Below are 23,012 nucleotides of genomic sequence, written 5' to 3'. Positions count from 1 at the left end.
TGCAGATGCTCTCAGTGTACATAAAAGAAAAGATACGTTCATCAAGGTACAACATTTACAACACAATTGATGGTCAGTATATCAATATAAATCATAAGGATTGCCAGCAACAAGTTATAGTCATACAGTCATAAGTGGAAAGAGATTGGCGATGGGAACTATGAAACGATTAATAGTAGTGCAGATTCAGTAAATAGTCTGACAGTGTTGAGGGAATTATTTGTTTAGCAGAGTGATGGCCTTCGGGAAAAAACTGTTCTTGTGTCTAGTTGTTCTGGTGTGCAGTGCTCTATAGTGTCGTTTTGAGGGTAGGAGTTGAAACAGTTTATGTCCAGGATGCGAGGAGTCTGTAAATATTTTCACGGCCCTCTTCTTGATTCGTGCAGTATACAGGTCCTCAATGGAAGGCAGGTTGGTAGCAATTATTTTTCTGCAGTTCTAATTATCCTCTGAAGTCTGTGTTTTTCTTGTTGGGTTGCAGAACCGAACCAGACAGTTATAGAGGTGCAAATGACAGACTCAATAATTCCTCTGTAGAATTGGATCAGCAGCTCCTTGGGCAGTTTGAGCTTACTGAGTTGGCGCAGAAAGAACATTCTTTGTTGTCCTTTTTTAATGATGTTTTTGATGTTAGCTGTCCATTTGAGATCTTGCGATATGATAGAACCCAGAAATTTGAAGGTTTCTACTGTTGATACTGTGTTGTCAAGTATTGTGAGAGGTGGAAGTATGGAAGGGTTTCTCCTAAAGTCTACCACCATTTCTACGGTTTTGAGTGTGTTCAGTTCCAGATTGTTTTGGTTGCACCACAAGGCTAGTCGTTTGACCTCTCGCCTATATGCGGTTTGTCATTGTCTCGAATGAGACCAATCACTGTTGTGTCATCTGCGAACTTCAGTAGCTTAACAGATGGATCATTGGAGATGCAGTCATTGGTATACAGAGAGAAGAAAAGTGGGGAGAGCACACAGCCTTAGGGGGCCCCTGTGCTAATTGTACAGGTATTTGATGTGATCTTGCTTAGCTTCACCTGCTGCTTCCTGTTTGTTAGGAAGCTTGTGATCCACTTACAAGTCTGTTCCGGTACCTGTAGCTGGTTTAGCTTAGTTAGAAGAATGTCTGGAATGATGGTATTGAATGCTGAACTAAAGTCTACAAAAAGGACCCTTGCATAGGTCTTTGGAGACTCAAGATGTTGTAGGATGTAGTGCAGAGCCATATTAACAGCATCATCTGTTGATCTATTTGCTCGGTATGCAAATTGCAAGGGGTCTAAGAGCGGATTCGTGATGGTTTTCAGGTAGGAAAGCACTAGCCTTTCAAAGGTTTTCATGACTACCGATGTTAGAGCAACTGGTCTGTAGTCATTCAGTTCCTTGATGGTGGGCTTCTTCGGCACTGGGATGATGGTAGAGCGTTTGAAGCAAGAAGGAACATAGCACATCTCTAGTGATTTATTGAAAATATGGGTGAAGATGGGGGCCAATTGGTCAGCACATTTGGCTTGGATACCCGCAAGACCTGCAGAATCCTAGCTGCCTTAATAAAGGGGCAGGCCTTTACCGGGATAGGAGACCACCAGGAGATCCAATTGGCCAATATTTACCGTTTTCCTGCTTTTGCAGGTTGGAGAGGGGAAAAATCAAGACCTTCCATTCTCCGGCTCATCTGTCTCCATCAGGAGATCTCCAGAAAGAGACAAGCAAGCTGTAGGGCTCAGCTTTTAGTGGTTCTGATGCCCCCAGGAACTTATCTGTGGATATTCTGCGTGGCTCAAAGAGCTGTGAGAAACAGGACACAGAACTGCCGCACCCAATCTGGAGGGGCACTGAATATTCAAGACCCCCAAGGACCAAACGTGCCCATTTGCAAGAAACAACTGCCTAAGGACACACCTTTGCAATGGCAAAGAGGCTGCAGAAAAAGCACAGAACAATCAAATTTAGTTTTAAAAAGATGCCTATAATTTATTGCACTTCCTACTGGCTCTTCCACCAAACTCAAGACCAGGAAGGAGCCTTGAGGGCTGGTAAAGAGGAGGCTGTTTTGTGCGGGAGTGTCTCTCTTTCTCTGTGTAGAGAGAGAAAGAGAGATTGGCAGGAGGAAACCTGGCTGATGGGGCTTGCCAAGCCTTCGTTTCAAGCCATTTTCCAAACATTATTTTAAACATCATAAATTCCACTTCTGCGAAGCAGGTGGTTTCCACTAAAAGTACTTTTGGTGAGTTTCCTCATAGAACCCCACTTCACCCCTGTACTTCAGGGGAGGGTGTGGTGTTTCCATCTGACCTACATTCGTCCGCTGCAGTTTGGGACTGGGGGCAGCTGGGGCGGGGGGGGGGGTGTTACCCAGCCAAAACTCTGAATGGGAAAGCAGGAAAGTTCTCAGATTCCAGACCAGGATCCAAGATAAATCAGGAAAATTGAAGCATCCCCTTGAAAGGTGGTCAGGGGTCCTGAGAAAACCCTTCTGCCACTAAGGAGCTGATACGAAGCAGACGGCTAAGACACTACCGGCCCCACACCGGGGCTGCTGCCCCCCTTTTAAAGTGACCTAGCTGCTCCTGTGCTTCCACCCAAGGGGGTCTCTCTGGGCTTGCATAAAACTCCCCCGGCCATCCTGTTCCAACGTGCTGGAGATCTCCACCCCCGGCAGCCAAGCTGTTGAGTCTCAGGGCAGTAGGACCGCAAAGAGCCTTGAAGGGGAACGAGGATGGAAGGGGCTGGGTCCCCCGGAATGCTGCTTGTGAGCCCCCAGGGCCTCTTCTGGGCTCCTGGGAGAGCCAGGTGTCGGACAGAGGTTGGCCCGATTGAGCAGGGCTCGCTTAGTGTGTTCTTCTGTGGGCAGGGGACAGTTTTCAACTCTATCAAGTGGGCTGGAGACCCTGTGGTCATTGTGAAGAATCCCCTCCCTCCATTGTGACACCTTCTTTTAAAGCCCACCCCCCCCGCCCCATTGGTGGCTGAGACAATTCTTCAGGGAGAGACTTCCCACCTCTTATCTCTGTGGCTTCTGAGGGAGGGTCCCCTTTGGCCTGAGATTTGGCCTACATTTGAGGAGGGTCTCCAGTGTCGTCCTGGGGAAAGAGCAGCAGCCCCCGACATGGTTTGGGTCACCCTTTTCTGCACCTTCTCCCTTCCTTCCTGGAGCTGAGCTGGGTCAAAGATTGGCAGGAGGCATCTGGGACAACCTCCAAGGACCAACTATCACATGGGCAAAAATTCTCTAACCCTACATGTCTCCAAACTACAGTTCCCAGCCTTCCTTAGGAAAGCCCGTGAACTTCCAGAAATTGACCACAAAGGAGGTCTCGGCATTTCTTCACCACTTGCTACTTTTGCTACTTTTGAGAAAAGGGTGAAAGTGTTGGAGGGGCATGCTTCCCATTTTCTAGCAGAGAAAAATATTGTCTGGGTTGAGGAGGGGCTCTCCTCTTTGCTGCGTGTGTGTTTTGCACAACGATACACCCACGCCCATGTCTACTTGGAAACGGGCCCTCAGGAGCTGCTGGTGTAAGGCAGATTCAGGGGAGAAACGGCCCCCAGGTGAAGAATGTGTCCGTCTGCTTGGGGAGGGGTCTTTGTGTTCATCCCTTGGAGAGGCGGCTTGAGCCAGTCCAATGTCTTTCTGCTCTCCCGCCTCCTTCCAGTCCTAGACGCAGGTCTCTCGGAGGAGGTGGAAGCAGCCGTGGTTGAGAGCGTGGCAGGTACAGATGGACTCCGCAGAGCCCGTGGCCAGGGCCACCTCCCCTGTGGCCAGCAGGCTTTTCTCCTCCCCCTCAAAGCCAAGAGCCAGGGAGGCCGAATCCAGTGCCGCCTTCTGGGGATCAGCAGCGTCCTTGGGAGTCTGTGTGGGGACAGCAGAAGAGGGGGAGTCAGCCCTGGTGCCTCCCCCCACCCAAGTGAGGCAGGCCGTCCTTCCGCTTGCCCGGAAGCCACGAGCAGCTTTGGGAGAGTGAAGGAAACCAGCTTCTTTCTCTGGGCTGAGACAATGTTTTATTTTGGCTGTACACCGCCCTGAGTCCTTCGGGAGAAGGGCGGTATAGAAATTTAATAAAATAAAATAAATAAATAAAATAAATGGACTGCTTCCCCAGAAGTCACGGTGAAAACTCTTCGATTTCACAACACATGGACAACCATAGTTTCAACTGGGAAATGTGACCATCCTAGACCAAGCCAAGTTCAAAAATGCCAGGGGATTTCCGGAAGCTCTGACAAATTGGCCATCAATGGGACACATAAATGAGACTTACATCCTGTGCAAAAGAGACACTCAGCAAGTCCAAAAAGGGAACAAAAAGATCAAGACCCAGATGAGCAGAGTAAACTCCAAGATTAACTTCAGAGCAAAAATCAAGAAGTAAATAATATCCCAGTCCCGGAACTGCCAAAAAACCCCAACAGTAAACAGCCCAACCAAAGAACCTGCAAGACCTCCCCTTCCCACCAACACGGTCAGGGAGAGACACTAAGAACATCAACCGAGAGCAAACCCTTCCTCCCTACTAGAGCTGATGAAGTTGCCTAGTTGGGTCATGAATTGTCTGCAAGATAACTACCAAGTTCAGAGAGCACCAAGGACCCCATAATCCAACCCTATGCTATAAATATTCTCCTTCATTGATTTCCCAGCCCTCCCCCCCAATACAGAAGGGCAATCCCTGAAACGATGGGGCAGCCCCGTTCAAGAGAAGCAAACTCTGCCTGGACCGTTGTCAAAGCCACAAAACCAAATCTTATTTGGGGATCCCCAAAGAGCCACAGGAAGGCTGCTTCTGCGTTCTCAGGGACCTTCTTGGAGGAATTATGGATCCTCCAACTCCCAGAGCCGAGGTGGGCTTCATTCACCACTCTCAGAGCCCCCTCCCCTGTTGCTGAGCCCCGGGGCCCTCTGGCCCTCTCCCCTACCATCTCCAATGGCCTCTTCATGACATCCCACCACAGCACCGCTGGCCGCTTGCTGTCCTTGCCGGCAGACCCTGAAATAAACCCCAGAGAAGTCAGGAAGCAAGTCCAGCCGAGCACGGCCTCCAAGCTCAGCCCTGACCCACCAAACACTTGCCCATCATCAGCACAAGCCAGGCCTGCTTCCAAGGACATGGGAAAGTCCCTTCTGGCCCTCAGTCCCAGGATCCTCCTAGCAGGCAGGGGCTGCTCCCAGGGACTTTCTAGGGATGGCAAAGAGGGCCTGGGTCCCCTCGTGCGGCTGAGCATGGAAAAATATGCTCTGGAGACTCCTTTTCATTCAAGTTGAGGGGAACTGGACCTACGAACCTCTTGCGGGCTAAGGATGCCCCGCCACTGAACCACCCCACTTCTTCATCATAAAAACTAAGGGCTGGAAACACCACTGCAGCAGCCTCTCTCTGGCTCTTCTGCTCCCCCCGGAGGGTCTTTGACCACGAAATGGGGAGGCCTCTGGTGCCCCAGAGAGAAGCAGAGCCCCTGAGGGTTCTATCCAGCATCAAGGTGGGTGAGATGTCGCACCCAAGTCCACCTCTGAAAGGGTGGCCAGTCCCCGCCAGGAGAGCTGGCGCCAGAGGGGCCCTCGCCAGCCACCCTGCCTGCCTGCTTACCTTTCAGGCAGCTGGCCAAGAGCCCGGCAGCCACTGTGCTGAGGGTCCCCAGGGCACCATAGTAGAGGTAGGAGATGGCATAGAAGTCGTCTGCGATGGCCGGCCTGCAAGGGACGCCACTTGGTCAGCTGCCTCGGGAGTGACTGAACACCACCAACCATGAATCTCTGCACTGCCACCACCCGCCTGTTGTGGTCCACCAGCAGCCGGTGGAGCTAGCAGTGGAGTCAGACAGTGAGGAGGCTGGGGAGGACCATGGGCCAGTCCTGGACTCTGGGGAAGGCCTGGACGAGGGCTCTGCGTCGGAGGCAAAGTTGGGGCCAGGGCCATCTAGGAGCAATGCGCGGACTCCGGAGCCTCCAGAGGCAGACAGTAGAGAGGCAGAGGAACAGGAGGAGCCTGTTCCTAGTGCACACATGCGAAGAGCTGCCAGAAGGCAAGAGCAGTTAAAGCAAAAAGGAGGACTCAGGAGTAAGGCCAAGAGATGATTGGTCCCTCCCATAAGGCTTAAAAGAGCAGCAACAGCTGTTGTAGTCCATCAGCAGCCTACAGAGCTGGCAATGGAGTCGGACAGCGATGAGGCAGAGGTGAGGCCAGGGCCATCAGGAAGTGAGGTGCGGACTCCAGAGCCTCCAGAGACTGATAGTAGTGAGGCAGAAGAACAGGAGGAGCCTGTTCCTAATGCACGCATGAGAAGAGCTGCCAGAAGGCAAGAGTAGTTAAAGCAAAAAGGAGGACTCAGGAGTAAGGCCAAGAAATGATTGGCCCCTCCCATAAGGCTTAAAACAGACCAGCACCGGCATTTCAGCTTTGCCGGAAAACAACATTGTAGCTGCGTCTTCTGCTTCGTCCTCTGCTTCGTGTACGTCTTTGTTTTTGTGGCTACTGGACGTTTGCCAGGAAGGGACTGGCAGTTTGCCTAATTGGACTAAGGTTTGTGAAATAACTGAGAAATTTGTGTTGGGAGGCATTTGTTTTACTTTGAGTTGAACGACACTGGGAATGAAGTAATTCCCAGCTATTTGAATAAAGTTTGTTTTTCCACAAAGTTATTACTACCTACTTGGGCCTGGGTCACAACAATGGCTCTTGGGCTCTTTGTAGGAAAGCAACATTGCTACATTGATTTCTAGTCAGCTTCTCTTGTTTCTGAACTTCGTGGGGCTTTGCCAAGAAAAGGTTTTGGCAGGGTGCCAAAGAAGACAAAGGTTTGTGATAAGGCTGAAGGACTTTTTCTGAAAGATTTGTTTTGGAATTAATTTGGACTAAGCTGAGAATGAAGTAATTCTCAGCTGTTCTAATAAACTATGTTTGTTTAGGACTGATCATGTCTGGTAATAACTACTTGGGTTACCGCCCCAGGCTGGGGATACTGGGGATTGCAATCCCCACGGATTGGAAAGTGGGTAGAGGAACTGGAAGGGAGGGGCAGAGGAGGAGGTATGTCAGGGCTTTGAAAGAGGAAGGAAGTGTGAAGAGAAAGCCCAAAGGAGATCCTTGGGGGGGCGAGGCAGGGGGAGTCTGAAGGGACCCCCAGAGGAAGCCAGCTCAGCCTTTCTGCTCACCTCTCTGGCTGCTCCAAGGGGGCCCCGGGGGGCAGTGGCCCGTAGAGCTGGGTGCTGTTGGCCCCCCGGGAGACATTGTAGAGGGGGCAGAGGTCTGCGTAGGAGGGCAGGACGCCCATGGTGCCAGCACTGGGTGGGTAGAGGGTGCCCCCCAAAGCGACCCAAAAGGAGAGGAGGAAGCCGATGCTGAGGCCAGAGAAAACACCCTGGAAGAGAAGAGGCGGCCATGGTCAACCCCAGCCAAGTCCTGGCTTACTCGAGAGGAGGGGGACACCTAAGTATTCCCAAAACTGTTTCTGCAGCGAGGGCAGAAATAGGCTTACAGAAGCTGCTGCATCCAAGCCCAGGAAAAGTGAGGCAGGTTGCCAGGTTGGCCTCTCCCCCTCACTCCTTATTTCCCCCCCCAGCCCCCCAGGGGCCAAAACAGACCCTCCCTTGGCTCCCCCCCTGCAAGCCCAAGAGCCACACCTAAAAGACTGCTAGCTATCTTTCCATCTGCTGGATGGAAAGCCCCACCCACCCTCCAGAGCACTGCCCCCGGTCTGGATCCTGTCCTTGCTCCTCCCCCCATTGCTGCCCTTTGATGTCCAGAAGCTGGCCCTCCACAGCCCCCCTCCTCCCCACCCCACTCACCAAGGTGTTGCAGGTTGGAAAGAACATGCCCAGGATGAAGGCGCCCAGGAGGGGACCACTGATGACCCCCATGACTGTGAAGGAGCCCTGCCAGAGAAGCAAAGGGGGGGAGCTGAATTAGCAGCAACCTCTCTGTCCATGCGAGAGAGCCAAGGCCCCTCCCCAGGACACACGGGTTGAGGATTGGGGCAGTGATAGGGAGGAGGGGTCTTGTGGGGGAAAAGAGAGGGGCTGCACCCCCTCCAGCCATTTGTCCAGTCCATTTGCCAAAAGTTAGGGGGGTCTCCAAAAGGAACAGCCATCATGGGGAGGGGTCTGGTCCTGAGAGCCAGGGGCAGGAAGCTTTAGCAATGCTCCCATCCTGGGCATTTACGTATTCATAATTTGCCCCCAGATCCAGGGGACCATTCTGAGAATGGAACCCCTCCCCCTGACACCCCTGCCCTCCCTCACAGAAGAGAGGGGACCTTTCTGGGGGTAGGTAGTTGGCTTTTCTCCCGGGGAGGGTCTCTGCTGCTGTTAGGAGAAGGAGAAGAGGGAAACATTGGGCGGGATGGGGCAAGTGGGGAGGAGAGGAGGGAGGCAGTGCGAGGCCCACCATGGGCGCGGAGGGGGGGGGGCTCTTCTGGGGTGGAGGGGGGAGGAGACGGACTTTCCAAAGTTGCGTACCTGCAACACACCGCCTCCAAGCAAGGACGAAAGAGCCGCCACTGTGATGCAGGCAGTGCCGTAAATTAACGCTAGAAGGAAACAGCAGACATACACCTTAACTGAAAGCAGAGGGAAACTGAGTGTGTGTGGGGGGGGGGGTGTTTACATTTGTCTGTATGGTGGCCCATTTGCAAACTCTCAGGCCACTTGTGGGTTTCTGAGCTTCCCAAGAGCCAGAAAGACTGGAGATTTTCAAATCTCAGAGTGAGGAGGCACCTTAGATGTCATCTAGTCCCCCCTCTGTTTAATGCGGGATCCAGGAGAGCATCTCTGACCCCACCTCTGCTTCCATTTAAAGACCTCCAGGGAAGGAGAACTCTCTACTTCATGTGGCAGGCGGTTCCCTGGGCTGCCAGCTCCCACACCCAGGAGCCTTTACTTTTGACCCACTGCCCTGGTTCTGCCTCTCCTGCCTTCAGATACGGAGGCTGTTATCTTATCTCCCCTCTGACAACCTCTTGTCTGCAGGCAAAAGGTGCCACCCGCTCTCCTTCCCTGGCACGGGATAGAATCAAGATACCACGTGAGGTGCCAATGCCTCTCCATAAGGCCTTGGTAAGAGCCCACTTGGAACTCTGCATCCCGTTTTGGTCCCCACAATACAAAAAAGATGTTGAGACTCTGGAAAGAGTGCAGAGAAGAGCAACCAAGATTATTGGGGGACTGGAGACTAAAACATACGATGAATGGTTGCAGGAACTGGGCATGTCTAGTCTAATGAAAAAGGGACGCGGTGGCTCAGTGGCTAAGATGCTGAGCGGTTCAGCGGTTCGATTCCCTAGTGCCGTGTAATGGGTTGAGCTCCCGTTACTTGTCCCAGCTTCTGCCAATCTAGCAGTTCGAAAGCAGGTAAAAAAACAGGGACCACCTTTGGTGGGAAGCTAACAGTGTTCTGTGAGCCTTTGGCGTTGAGTCCTGCCGGCCACATGACCACGGAGACGTCTTTGGACAGCGCTGGCTCTTCCGCTTTGAAACGGAGATGAGCACTGCCCCCTAGAGTCGGGAACGACTAGCACATATGTGCGAGGGGAACCTTTACCTTTACCTTTTAGTCTAATGAAAAGAAGGACTAGGAGAGATGTGATAGCACCTTCCAGTATCTGAGGGGCTGCCACAGAAAGGAGGGGATTGAGTTATTCTCCAAAGCACCGGAAGGCAGAACAAGAAACAATAGATGGAAGCTTATGAAGGAAAGAAACAACCTAGGAGAAATTTCCTAAGTGAGAATAATTAAAATAAAGTGGACCAGCTTGCCACCAGAAGTTGTGGATGCTCCAACATTGGAAGCTTTTAAGAGGAGACTGGACAGCCATTCATATGGAATGGGATAGGTTATCCTGTTTGAGCAGGGGGTTGGACTAGAAGACCTCTAAGGTCCCTTCCAACTCTGTTATTCTGTGCTTGGCTCCATCCCCAAATTAGGGTGCTTCCAGATGAGTTCCCCTGGCCCCCTCCCCAGAATCTGGAGTGGGGTCTCTCAATTCCCTGGGCCTTGACGCTTGCACCGCTCCCTCTCCTGGGTTTCCTCCCAGAGAAAGGAAAGGGTCGGGCTCCCCCTTTCAATCCTCTGGTGGCTCAGACTGGTAAGACAGTCTGTTATTAACAGCAGCTGTTTGCAATTACTGCAGGTTCAAGTCCCACCAGGCCAAGGTTGACTCAGCCTTCCATCCTTTATAAGGTGGGAAAATGAGGACCCAGATTGTTGGGGGCAATAAGTTGACTTTGTATATAATATACAAATGGATGAAGACTATTGCTTGACATAGTGTAAGCTGCCCTGAGTCTTCGGAGAAGGGCAGGATATAAATGCAAATAAAAAAAAAAAAATGGGCCCCCGCCTGCCACTCACAGAGCCCCTTGGAGACCAGGGCGAGTTTCCGTGGCGACAGGGTGGGCATGTTGGGCTTGATCAGGTCCTCCACGGTGACGGCTGCCATGGCGTTGATGCTGGTGGAGGCGGTGCTGCGGGAGGAGGGTGAGAGGGCATCAGAGGCAGTGGGCAGCCTGTGGCCTGGCAAAGCCTCTGCCCTCCCACACTACTGGAGACTGACCTCAAAGTCCCACTGTAAGCGCAGGCCAGGAAGAGGCCGGGCACCCCCGGGCAGGTCTCGAAGATGTCCAGAACCAGGTAGGGCATGTACTGGGACAGAGGAGGAGAAGCAGCCGTGAGTGGGAGGATGGCAAAGGCCCCCTCGGCTGCAGGGCACAAAAGGGAGGAAGAACCAGCCGAAGGAGAGACCAGCTGAATTCTCGGCTACCCGGCCCTGCCCACGATCCATCCTGGCTCCAGGGTGCAGTTCTGGGGCAGAGGAGACAGGGAGGGGGTCTCTGCACAGGGGCAGCAGGAGGAGGAACGGGCATCTGGTCGTCTTCAGCCCTGGCATCATTTGTGGTCTCGTGTCTAAGTCCCAGCTGGGTCTGCCTTTGTTTCGTTTGGGGGGGAAGCAAAGTCCCACAAAGACACAGGGAAACAAGCGGTCTTGGCATCTGCTTGCTCTTGAGCCCCCCCTCAAGGCCTCCCCCTCACCCCCAGAAGAAAGAAACCTCCCCAGGTGCCCCCCGCCACGTGCTTGGCAGCCCTGCCCTGCCCTTTGGGGGTTCATGTAACTCTCCTCGCCTTTCCTCCGCCTGCCCAACACCACCCTGCCCCGCTTCTCTGCCATGCTCCACTGCCCCCCACCCACCCACCCCCGGCGAAGGGGGCCATACCTGATCAGGCGCTGAAATGTATCCGGCCAAGAGTGGGTCGCAGTCCTTGTAGAGTGCAAACATCACAATGCCACATCCCACTGCGCAGGAGACAATGACGAAGAGCCCCACTTGGTTGACCAGGAGGGCCCTGGGGGGAGGGGGGGCAAGAAGAGTGATTAGGGCCGGAGGGAGGGAGAGCAGGGCTTCCCCCCCCCAACACACCAAGCGCCTTCGATAACACCGGGGGGGGGAGGGGCCAGAGAGTTTGCCCTGGCATGGGAAGGGCCCGCTGGGCACAGCCCTCACTCAGTCCCAGGATACCAGGAGAAGACCAGGAGCCTCGCACGCCCCCTGCCCGTGACCCAGCCACAGGATGTGCCCCCAGCCTCAATCCTACAGATGCTGCTCCCATCAGCCCAGGCATGGCAGGTTCTGGGCTGCCCCCTCCCCCAGCAGCAGCACCTGCCCACCCACAAGAGCCTGCCTGGATCCCACCCCTTGGCAGCTGCCTTCACAGCCATGAGGTCTACAAGGGTCGTCAGATACAAGATGGGCCGCATAAATGAATAAAAAAAATAAAAATAAAATTATGCTGTTGCCCAGAACACGGCCAAAGGGTCCAGTCAGGCTGGGCCGGGGAGGGCCGGGGGGGGGGGGCAGCTGGGAAGAGAGGCCCTTTGAAAGCTGAAGGGAGGCTGCTCTCCCTCAGCCCCTCTCCCTTCCCCCTCCCTCCTGCCTGGTGACCCACGGCCCAGAGAGCCTGGCCTGGAAGGAAAACATGCCTTTGTGGGCAGAGGCCGATAGCCCTGTCACGAAGGTGGCTGAGGGGGTCTTGCTAGGAGGGCACGGCCACCTGTCTGTGTTTGTACACGCAGGTGGAGGAGGAGGGGGGGCGGCCACTGGGTGGGGCCAGCCATCCACTGCTGATACCCGCAGCAGTAGAAGAAAAGACTGGAAGCGGGAGGCGATAAGGAGGGCCGCAGTCACACTCCTCCCTGGGCAGACCTGGCCTCCAGCCAAGCCATCCTGGCCCTGGCACAGCCTCTGGCCCCATTCCAGTGAGCCAAAGCAACGGCGAGGGGGGGGGAGGGCATGCTTGGCTTTGCCATCATCCACGCTGCTTCCAGAGCAGCCCCAGTCAGGGCCAGCAGGCGGGTGGTGACCCTCAAAAGATCACCTGGGGCCCTCAGCCCCCGCCCCCAATTTCAGGAGAGCTGCCTGAGGCAGCCCCCGGCCTTTAACCCGAGGGATTCCCAGGATGTGGGGCAAAAGGGAAGCTCCTTGGGGCAACTCACAGTTTGGCCTCTTTCTCCGTCTTGCAGGCCACGTAACGCTGGACTTGGGCTTGGTTGACTCCGTACATGGAGAGCCAGACCAGTGTCCCTCCGAAGAGGAAGGTCCAGAATGTGTAGCGGCTACGGGGGTCCAGGCTGAAGCTGGAGGGGGCCCAGAGAGAGAGAGAGAGAGAGAGTCAGGAGGAAGGTGCGTCTCCAGGGGCATCTACCAAGTAACATGTGGGGAGACCTCATGAAGTTCTGGACACACAGACACACAAACATACAGAGAGAATGGGGGCTCCTGGGGAAAGGGGCTGCAGCCTGAGATTTCTTAAAAAGGAACTCAAACTTATTTGCCTGACTTCCATTGTTTAGAAATAGGGATGGTTCTAATGGTGAAATCTGAACCGGTTTCCTACCGGTTCTCTGGCTGTGCATGCGCAGGGTGCGCCATGCATCCAATGTGAGGTATGTGTGTGTGCACAGCGCACACCAAAAGGAGGCCTGGTGTAAGTAGAACAGCTCGCGGGGCGGGGGGGGCTGATCAGCTGTGGCACACGATCTTTTTTTTTTAAAGCATCATTTTTACAACCTATTCAACGGAATAGGTTGTAAAAAATGCTTTTAAAAGTAAAAAAAAAGGCTCCGATGATCGCGTGGCTCAGCTGTGATCGTCAGAGCCTCTTTTTTAAATTTTTTTAAGCATTTTTTAAAAGAACCGGCAAGCGGGCAAGTGGGCGACCGGGTGATTGGGTGGGCGTGGGTGGGGGGGAGCAGGGATTTTTGCTAACAGTTCTCCAAGCCACCTGCTGCTATCGCTACCAGATCGGCCAATCCAGTCCAAACTGGGAGCATTTCACCCCTGGATGAAATGTTCCCCCCTGATGAAAAAGCAATCTAATAGATCCACCTTGAAATGTAACCCTCCAATCGTCTCAATGCTGTGAGATTTAAGGAGAAACAAAACAATAATCTTGCATTCATTTACTCACTCATTCACACTCATTTACTCATTCATTCATTCATTCATTCATTCATTCATTCATTCATCATTTCATTCATTTCTCCACCTCACCTAAGTGACTCCAGTGAAAATGGCCCCATTCAGCATTTGGGGTCCACTTTTCCCACATTTCAGTGCTACGTCAAACCGAACTGACCCCATTTGCTCAGCTGCCACTCCCAAGCCCCCTCCCAGACGGAGGAATAGAAAGGGGGGGCTGGGAGAGCCGGCTGCAGGCAGACATTTGCCCCAATTCCCAAATGCAGAAGTTCTACCTACTCTCCGAAGTTGATCCGGGAGTGGTTGTAGGCGATGGAGAGGACCCGGCCCGGCCCCCCAACCAGCAGCGTCCCCTGGACCAAGATGGCCACAAAGCCGGACAGCATGACAAAGACCTGGAAGACGTCCGTCCAGATGACCGCTTTCATGCCCCCCTGAAAAAGAGGGGGAGTCCAGCTCAGCCAGCTTCTCTGGGGAGCCCCTCTGGGCTTTGGGGGAGAGCGAAAGGCGAGGGAGGGAGCGCAGAGGCCCAGACCCTCTTGGGGGGATTGGAGGGAGGGGGTGTGCAAGGCCACAGGCAGATCCCCCTTGGACTCACGATGGTGGTGTAAAAAGTGCAAATGGTGCCAGTGGAAAGAAGTGAAGCCCAAATATCCAGACCCGTCACTGAGAAAAAAGAGAAAGAAATAAAATCTTTATTCAGAGATTTCCCCACAAATGTTCCCCTTTTTCCCAGTGAGTTGGCTGGCTTCGTCTGGAGCAGAGGGGCAGAGAAAGGAAGGGGTCCCTTCCCAGGGAGAGGTGTGGGTGGGCGCAGCTTCCCCTACAAGGGCAGGAGGGCAGGGCTGGCGCTGTGGGATGCAGCATCTGACAGGGAAACCTGATCCATTTGAGTCTCTGGATCAAGTCACTGAAGACCTTTCCCTGGATCAAAGCCATTTTCCGAATCAGATTGGCCGAGTCCCAGGGTTTGGTCTGAAAATCCAAAGCGCATCAGATCCAATGGAGTTGAGGGTCCGTCCCCCCCGATGGCCCCCCTGGACTCAGGAACTGCCTTCACACAGCTGCTTAATTGGAGAGGGAAGCCGAAGAACCAGGACCCCACACCAGCATGCACACGCGTGTCACACCCCTCAGCACGTGGGGAGCCTGTCCCTGACCCAGGCCAGTCCCTGGGTCTTCAGCTGAGTGATGGGGGAGGGGGGCCCAAGGGGAATCCAACCCCGGTTTCAAATAGGGAGCAGGAGGGCAGATGGAACCCACCTTGGTTGAGGATCAAGGCAGGGGCGTAGATGACGATTCCCGTGTACAGCACCTGTGGGGGGGCAAAGAGGCTTTTAAAACCTGCAAAGCTGCAGAGGGAACAGATGGGGGGGTGCTCCATCCCCCCTCCACAGCAACAAATGCACAAACACACTTTGTGGCTTGTCTACAAGGACAGCAGTGTTGTGAGTCCAAGCTAGGTAAGGCTCTTGGCCTGCCCTTCTCATTCTTTCTACTCTTCTGTTCCTAAGAACCTCAAGGCCCCAAATCTTACTTACTTGGGGGTGGGGGAGCCCCAAGGGGAGCCACCGATGGTCAGTGTGTAGAGACCATTGTGGGTGAGAGGGACTTTCTTCTCTTCCAGTTTCAGCATCTTTCAGGTAGGACCACCCACTCAGGGGCAGGGAGGGATTTTTTGGGGGGGCAGAGGAGAATGCCCATCGCACGCCTGCCACAATCTTCAGCACTTACCGTGGCAATGATGTACTGGACTGTGCCACACAGCCGGACTTTCTTAGAGAACCGCAGCTCCAGGTACTGCCAAGGCAAGAGGGAGAAGGAGGAGCTACAGCTGAAGTTTTCACAAACGCCAAACCTTCTAGAAATGGAGGTGTGTGTGTGTGTGTGTGTGTGTATGAGAGAGAGAGAGAGGGCATGTGTATGCGCACGCCAGGCATCCTGGTCAATCTGGCCTCAAAGCATTTGGGCTGCGGGAAACATGGGGCAGATCTTAGCTTGTAGCCAGGGGCTTCTGGATCCCAAGTTGCTGGGATAAAAGTGAAGAGCTCCACCAGCCCAGCCCCCTCCGCCCCCAGAATAAATGCCCATGCAAAAAAGGGGCATGGCCTTCTGCAAAGTAGGACCCCCAGCCCACCCCAGGGCAGACTGGAGCTTGGGATCCCTGGCTTTACCCTTTGCCAGTGACAGGACGCCCGTCTCACCCAAAGGGGCTTTTTAAGAGGCAACTGGACTTTCTTGAAGACGTTTTGCTTCTCATCCAAGAAGCTTCTTCAGTTCAGCTGCCTCTTGAAAAAGCCCCTTTGGGACAACCGAGATCCGGAAGGCGGTAAAGCGGAGACCCTTCCCCTCGCCCCCCGCCGTATTTAGGGGCCATTCCCCTCCCGAGCCCAGCCGCTGAGGGCGGAACAGCCCGCCTCGTCCCACGGCTGTCCGGACACGCGCTTCCCCACGCCTCCCCGCCACCCGCCTGCTCGTCCTCTACGCCCGCGGAGCCTGGAGCGCAGAGCCGGCTAGGCGCGCGCGGCTCTGGCGCTGCGGGGGAGGACGGGGCCGCCCCAAGTGCACAACTGGTCCCCCAACGCCCCGGGGCTGCAGCCGGGCCGAGGTTGCCCCGCCCTGCACCTTCCAAGGCCTCCGCGGCCGGCTTCCCCGGCGGGCTCGCTCCCAGCAGCGGCTCCGTCCCGCCCCGCGCCCGCCGAGGCTCCTGCTTGGCACCGCCGCGCTGCTTCCCGCGCGTCCTTCGAAAGGGCATCCGGTGTGCCCCGCAGGCGCTCGGGGGGCGCAGAAGGCCGGACTCTGAGCATGGACCTCGCGGGCTCCCTGGCGGCTTTGCGCTTCAAAAAGCCCACCTGGCGCAGGGACGCCCACCCCGGTTCCTTCCGGGAAGCTGCTGGGGCCACCGGACACGGCCGAGCCCCCCGCCCCCAAGGCGGCCCGTTTCCCGGGCAAGCTGGATCCCTGCAGTGAGGTGAGGGGGGCTGATCTACCAAAGCAAAGCGGCCAGGAGGCTGCACAAACCTCCCAGGCTACCTGTTGCCCCCCCCCCATCACCCTCCCCGTCCTGACCCAGAGATAATGTCTGCCTCTGGATGTTTGTTCCTTGATAAGCCTCAATCAGACCCTGCACACCTCCGCCCGGCTGACCCCAGAGGTTCGAAGGTAGTTGCAGACAAGCCCCCCCTCCCTCCCCCCCAGGGCAGAATCCAGCCTCCAACCCATCCTCAGTCACTGAAGACAAAGTGCTCCAGCTGAGTTGTTTCCTCAACCAGGTCTCTCCCCCCACAATAGGGGGCCTGGCCTGGGGTTCTGCTTCATCCAAGGGGGCACTCCTCAGCAGCAAGGGGGGGCTCATGTTTAAAGCCCAGGAGGGGAGCCAGAAAACCTGGACCTGCTCAAATTTGCAATTGGGGGTGGGCTTTCCTCATTTAGAAATCCCCCCCTCCCCCCGTGGCTTTGGGCTGCTCTCTCTGCCAGGCCTCCAAAGGGCAGCCAGACCCCAGCCAGAGAGAAGCCAGTGGGCTTGCGGATGGGTGGGTGGCTGGGTGGGTGGAAGAGGCTGCTGGCAAGCAACCACCGTTTGGGCAGAAATCCTCATGGGCTCTAATGGGGGGCGGGGGCTGGCAAGGTAGCCTGTCTCCAAGGTTGCTCTCTCTTCTCCCCCCCTTGCAGCCCCCCCCCCCAGCCTCTGTCCCTGGAAAGCCCTCCAGTGCTGCTCCAGTGGGCAGAGAAGTTGCTGGAGACAAGGCCCAGCACCCAGCTGAGAGCCCCCTGGGCACCTTGCCCCACCCTGAACGTGTACTGGGGCGGGGGGGGGGAGCAGGGGAGAGCCCTGGGAGACTTTTGCATCCCTGCCGCCACCTTGAAGACCCAGCCACTTTTGGGAAAGAAGGGCAGGGACAGCAGCTGGACTGCAAGGCTTCCTGGCACAAGGCCCCCACCCCCACCCCCACCCAGCTCTGCAGCCTGAAAAAATGGCGGACTAAAGCAGCCAAAATCCTTCCTGCCTTCCTTTCGGTGTCTGGAGCACTTCTGAATGGAGAGGAAAAATGCAGGCAGAAGGAGGAAGCAAAACCTGTTAAACCAAATGGCAATTATTCTCCCTACCCCCTGTACCCGAGCTGGGTCTCAGCTCCCATCATCCTCATTCCATCTGTTTGTGCACCATGGGAGTTGGTGGCCAGCCAGAGCCAGAGGGAGAGACGCTTTACTGCAAGACAGAACCCTTTCTCAGTTGCTGTCTTGGAGGCCTTCTTCAGTTCAGTTCTCCCCCATCCCCCACCCCAGGAACTCTTTGCCCATCTCCCACCCCCAGGATTCCTGGGCGGCTAGGCCCACAAGCTGCCTCCTGGCAGTCTCCGCAGCTCTTGGTCCAAAATCTTTGGGGCTGGAATTGGGAAGGAGTCTCCCAACCTCTGGGGGAAGTAGCAGAGCCACAAAGGGACTGGATGACCCCGGAGGGGGGGGAGTGGAGGCACTGGTGCTTGGCTCAAACAGCCCCCACCCATGGGGCTAAGAGAGGAAGCAGCAAAGGTAAACTAGCCGATGAAAGGTTGTGGGGGCCCCTCCCCACCCTCTCTGGCTTCCAGCTCAGCTGGGCCCTTGGCCAAAGGGCCAATGCTAGGGGCCACAAATGCTGAGCAGGCGGGAGATGCCCAGGGCTCCTACAGGAAAGCTGCCAGGCCATTCAGCTTCCTGGACAAAGAAAGAGAGGTGTGTTTTGCGTTGCCTTGCCCCAGACCCGCAATTGCAGGCCCACAAAGGCTCCAGCCAGGGCACCCGGCTGTTTGCCGCCGGCCTGACGCTGCCTTCAATGCCAAGAGTCCATTTGCTCTCCAAGGGAAGATAAGCTGGGAAAACATCTCGCCTCTTCCAGGGTTGTCTCAGCGGCTCTGCCCCAGAGGGGAAGCCCCAGTGGGTGAAAGGCAGGCAGTCATTGGGGGATGGGCAGTAGCCTCCTCCCCAGGCCAGGGTCCTCTGAGCTCCCCAATGATGAACTCTGACCCCCAGGACTTAAGAAGGGCGGGGCACCCACTGCCCAATGGGGGGGGCATTTCCTGCTCCCCAGCTCAATATTTATCCTAGTGTTGATCTTTCAAGTTTCCGAAAACAATTTCAGCTTCTTGCTTTGTCAGCACAAAGACAAAATATGCAACTTTGAGGGAGAAGAGAGTATTGTAAGCAGCCCAGGGTTACCTTGAGGTAAGATGGCAGCGAGTAAAGTTTACAAATAAATAAACGTAAAAAAAAACAACCCTTGGATCTACTCCAGCCCCTTCCTCCACTCCATCCTGAGCCACCCACCCTAAGGGGGGCTTCACGCAGCTCAGGGGGACGTCCCAAAATTCCAGCCACCACTCTCCATCACCATTCAGCTGGCAGCACCCGCAAAGGGGATGCCCCTGGGTAGCTAGCCTGGACCCTCCGAGGGCCCCCATGGGGAAGGGCTCCCTGGTGCAGAGATCCTGCAAGGTGGGTGGGGCTTTTGGTCCCCCAGGTCCCTCTGGCACCCTGAGTTAAGCCTGCTCAGCTAGGGATGCCCTTGTCAGAGGCAGAGAACCCTAGGGGTCATCTCCTGCCCCGGCTGAAGACGGGACACAGTCCAGCCAGTTTGATCTACTGGTTAAGGCATCAGGCTAGAAACCAGGAGACGGGGAGTTCTAGTCCTGCCTTAGGCGTGAAAGCCGGGTGGGTGCCCTTGAGTCAGCCCCGCTCTCCCAGAGTTCTTATTGTGAGGAAAACAGGAGGAGGAAGGCATGTTGGATGTATTTACTGACTTGAGTAATTTGGTCAAAATAATAAAGGCGGGAGACAAAGAAAGAAAGAAAATGAAGATAATTAAGCCAGCTCCAGCTCCCTGCCCTGTTCCCCACCTTCGAGAGTGACGCCACAGGTACTTTTCCTAATCCTTACTCCAACCTCACTTGTCAGTTGTGAATGACACTTGTGTACACTTGGGTATGAAATACGTCCCTCTGAATAGAAGCTACATTTAGGAATGTGTGATTTTGGCAACACCCATATTTGCCCGTTTTGGATGAGTGCAATTTCCTCTGATGCTCTTTTTTCAGAATACACCCTGAGGGATCTTCCCGGGAAAGTCTGGAAGGAGATCTTGCCCAATGAGACAATTCATCACAGCGGTTAACCTCAAAGTGGCACCTTTTCTGCAGAGATCAGCACAAGCCCAGCAAACACCTGTGAAGAACAGCTGCCCCTCCCTGCTCTCCCCAAGGCCTGCAGGTCCCCTGGCCACCAGGGAGGAATTAGGACCTTGGCTTTAGGCTACAGGAGAGATGGGGTCCGAGGGGGGACCCTGTTGCCCTCCCACAAAGGCTGCATCTGATCCTTTGCAGGTAACTGCACAGCTGGCACTTTGCACAGCTCCGGTAGGGGAAGCCGCCCCCCCCAGCATCTATGGGGGCTTGGGGGTTCTGTTCTGCTAACAGGCTCAACTGAAAAAGCTGCTGTTACTTCTGGCAGCTGCCCTCAGAGCCCCATGGCTGAAGATAGCCCCCCCGCCCCCCCCCCCGCAGTTTCCCCCTCCCACCAGTGGACCTTCCCTCCTCCGAGACCCCCTCCCTGGTTCCAGAATGGTAAAAGGATTGGCTGGATGGATTTCGTGCCTTGCAATTAATTTATGTTTTAAACTGGCCGACAAACAATACAACAAAGTGAAAACATCCACAGTTTGATTGGCAATAAACAATAACATCACACACACAACCCTGAGGAAAACAGCAAAACCAACAAGCAGGAACAACAAAATAAGAAAGGGGAGAAGGATGAAGCCAGGAGAAATAACTCAGTTCAGCATTTTTCTGAACCCCAGCAGGGAGGGAGGGAGGGAGGGGTCACCTGGCTGGGCTGGGAAGCTATTCCAGGGCCACCCCCACCCCAAGAAGCTGTACCTCCAAGCCCGCCATCCTCCCCTTCTCCTCCCTCGGGAGTCTAGCAGGCTGGCCCAGTTCCTGGGAATGCCCTCCTTGAGTTGCTTTCCTGACAAACCAGCCCCAAATCAAACCAGATTCTGATGGTGATTTTCTTCCAATGTGGAGAAGGCGAAGCCCTCCCAGGTGAGCCAGGGCCAAAAAACCCCTACCACAAAAGTTCCCCAAAAACCCCTCCCCCCAAGATGCTCTGGGTGGAGACCCTGGGGAGGGGCAACCCAGCATTCTCTGCAACACCAGCCCCTTCTTCTGGAGTCAGATGCCAGCCAGCCTTGATGGCAGTCAGAGCTGCCCTCTTTATTCAGAGGATTTCCTGGCTCTAAGGCTTTGATGAGTGTGTGAATTGGCACCTTGTCATCTTTACTGTGAGCTCCCTAGAAAGGCAAGAAGATTAAGCATCAGCTGAATAAATTGGTGATGCTAGAAACTTCTCTCCATTTAGGCTCCCTTGGGAGGGACTTTGGCAGCCTGGGGGCCTAGGGTGGAGCCCTAAAGAAGGGCTGAAGGGGACCCCACCCAGAGGCAGCCTGGCTGGGTCCCTCTGCCCAGGAGGAGAGGAGGGGGAAGGGAAGCAGATTGAGAAGGAGAAGAGAAAGGGGTGTCTGGAGTGCCAGGACCCGGAAGGAAGGGGTCACTCCAAGGAAAGGGAGGCCTAAGTCCAAAGGGAAGGGGGAGGACATGGGGGTTCAATGTACAGGGGGCATCCAGCTGACTTCAAAAATGTCTCCCTCCACAAGAGTAAGAGAAACTGGCCTGGGCTCCAAACTGGACACAGACGGGGCTGTCATTCTGGAGAGGGTTACTAAATTAGAAGATCCCACCTCCACACTATTGTATACCCTCCCTCCCCTCCCCCACACACATTATCTTAGCTACTTATTTGTTAATCTTAATATTTTACTGTTTTCATCTTTTTTGCAATGTTGTTTTATCAGACTGCAAGCACTCCAGAGTCGTGTGATGGCAACAGGGGTGGAAAATAAATTTAATAAATAAATAGATATTCAGAGATGGGACTCATTTGAAACACAAACCCTCTTCCACCCCCCCAACCATTCCCTGCTCTTCGAAGGAAACCAGGCACCGCTTTTCCCCAGGGCAGGAGAGACCCAAGGGAGGGCCGGACGGGGGGGGGGGGGGCGCCCTACCTCGTAGGTGCTGGTGAGCCCCAGGCGGTAGAAGACGGGCAGGAAGAGGCAGGCGGTGAGCAGCGAGTTGAGCAGCTGGCCCAGGCACATCCAGAGGAACTTCATGCCGTAGCGGTAGGCCTCGGCCGGGACGCCCAGCACCTGGATGGCCGACATGAAGCTGGCCGAGAGCGACAGGCCCACCGGCAGGGCCGACATGGCCCGGCTGCCCGTGAAGAAGTCCTCGGGGGTTTTCTGGCCGCCCCTGCACAGGCCGTAGAAGAGCCCGATGCCCGTGGAGACCAGCAGCATCAGGCCAAAGACGCCGTAGTCCCAGAGGCTGAAGGCTCGCGGCTCCTTCTGGAAGGCGGCCAGTTCACCTGCGGCGGCGGCGGCGGCGTCCATCCCGGACCGGCCGGAGAAGGCAGCCTTGGCTGGAGGGAGAAAGCTGCAGAAGGAGGGAGGGATGTCAGAATTCAGCCCAGCTCGGAACAGTCAGCGGGAGGATAAACGCACCTTCTCCTCCTCCTCCTCCGTGAAGACAGAGGGAGAAACTGGGCGCGGGAGTTTTCCCTTCCGAATGGTAAAAACTTCTAAAAGGAGCTGATTTGGGGTCAGGGAGGAGGGGAGGCATTCCAGAATTGGGGCAGGACAAGGAAGACCAATGGACGAGTCAGCAGAATGAAGTAGACATTCAGAGAGAGGGGGAGGGGAGGGAGAGGGAGAGAATAGATACTGTACTGAAGATGATATAAATGGATGAAAGATGATTGATAGAGAGACACAGAGAGATGATAGATAGATAGATAGATCGATCATAGGTAGATAAGACAGACGGACAAATAGCGAGGAAGCCACAGTGGCTGATCCGGACGAGAATAAAACAGTTGAAGCAACCGGGGAGGCTTCCCAGCAGCTGCCCCGTGGACCTGTCCAGGGCGCGGCCTCTCTTTTGATTGAATCCGTTAAAGAAAAGCTCTCCAAGACGATCACCTGAACTAAGGAGGCGCAGCCGGCCCTTCAGGGCGCAGGGCGAGCCAGAGAACGGGCAGAGCGCGCGGGGAAGCAGGCAGGAGGCGGCGGCCGCTCCGCTCCCCTTCCCGGCTCCGGAGCCTCCCGAGGGCAGAAGGCGAGAGTTGCGGCCGGATCCGCGCGGCTGCCCAAGCGGAGGAGAGCGGGGCGCCGGATCGGAGGCTGCGGGCGTCCCGGGCTCGGCGGCGCCTTAATAAGCGCTCGGCCGCCGGCCCGGAGGGAGGCGCCGGAGGCGGGTGGGGAGGGGCGAGAGGGCCCGGCCTCACAAGGCGGGCATCGGACAACTGGCTGCGCCCAACTCACTCTGCCCAACGTCGCCACGGACAATTCGCTGCGGGGCAATTTAACAATTCTATTTAATGATTTCAAATAAACATTATTTTAACTTTTGCAATCCCCATTTCATTCTGTCCCTCCTTTTGCACCCTTTCTTTAATGATTCTAT

The 23,012-nt window shown here is 55.2% G+C and overlaps 1 protein-coding gene across 1 annotated transcript; it reads right to left on the bottom strand.

Moving 5' to 3' along the window:
- Positions 1-3,651: 3,651 nt before the first annotated feature.
- Positions 3,652-22,670, bottom strand: LOC131188370 (sodium/iodide cotransporter-like). Its single transcript, XM_058163604.1, has 16 exons — positions 22,529-22,670; positions 21,557-21,983; positions 15,193-15,258; positions 14,722-14,773; positions 14,057-14,124; positions 13,738-13,892; positions 12,474-12,614; positions 11,197-11,326; positions 10,539-10,627; positions 10,337-10,449; positions 8,446-8,516; positions 7,777-7,863; positions 7,144-7,349; positions 5,579-5,682; positions 4,911-4,981; positions 3,652-3,846 (listed from the first exon to the last, which is right to left on the bottom strand). Exons 2-16 carry the CDS (start codon positions 21,938-21,940, stop codon positions 3,652-3,654), a joined length of 1,932 nt encoding a protein of 643 aa, XP_058019587.1. The 5' UTR covers positions 21,941-21,983; positions 22,529-22,670.
- Between the last annotated feature and the right edge of the window lie 342 nt (positions 22,671-23,012).

Source organism: Ahaetulla prasina, chromosome 1 (assembly GCF_028640845.1).
Source record: "Ahaetulla prasina isolate Xishuangbanna chromosome 1, ASM2864084v1, whole genome shotgun sequence".
Classification (NCBI taxonomy): domain Eukaryota; kingdom Metazoa; phylum Chordata; class Lepidosauria; order Squamata; family Colubridae; genus Ahaetulla; species Ahaetulla prasina.
Note: the sequence above shows the minus strand (reverse complement) of the source record. Positions and strands in the feature narration are given on the sequence as shown.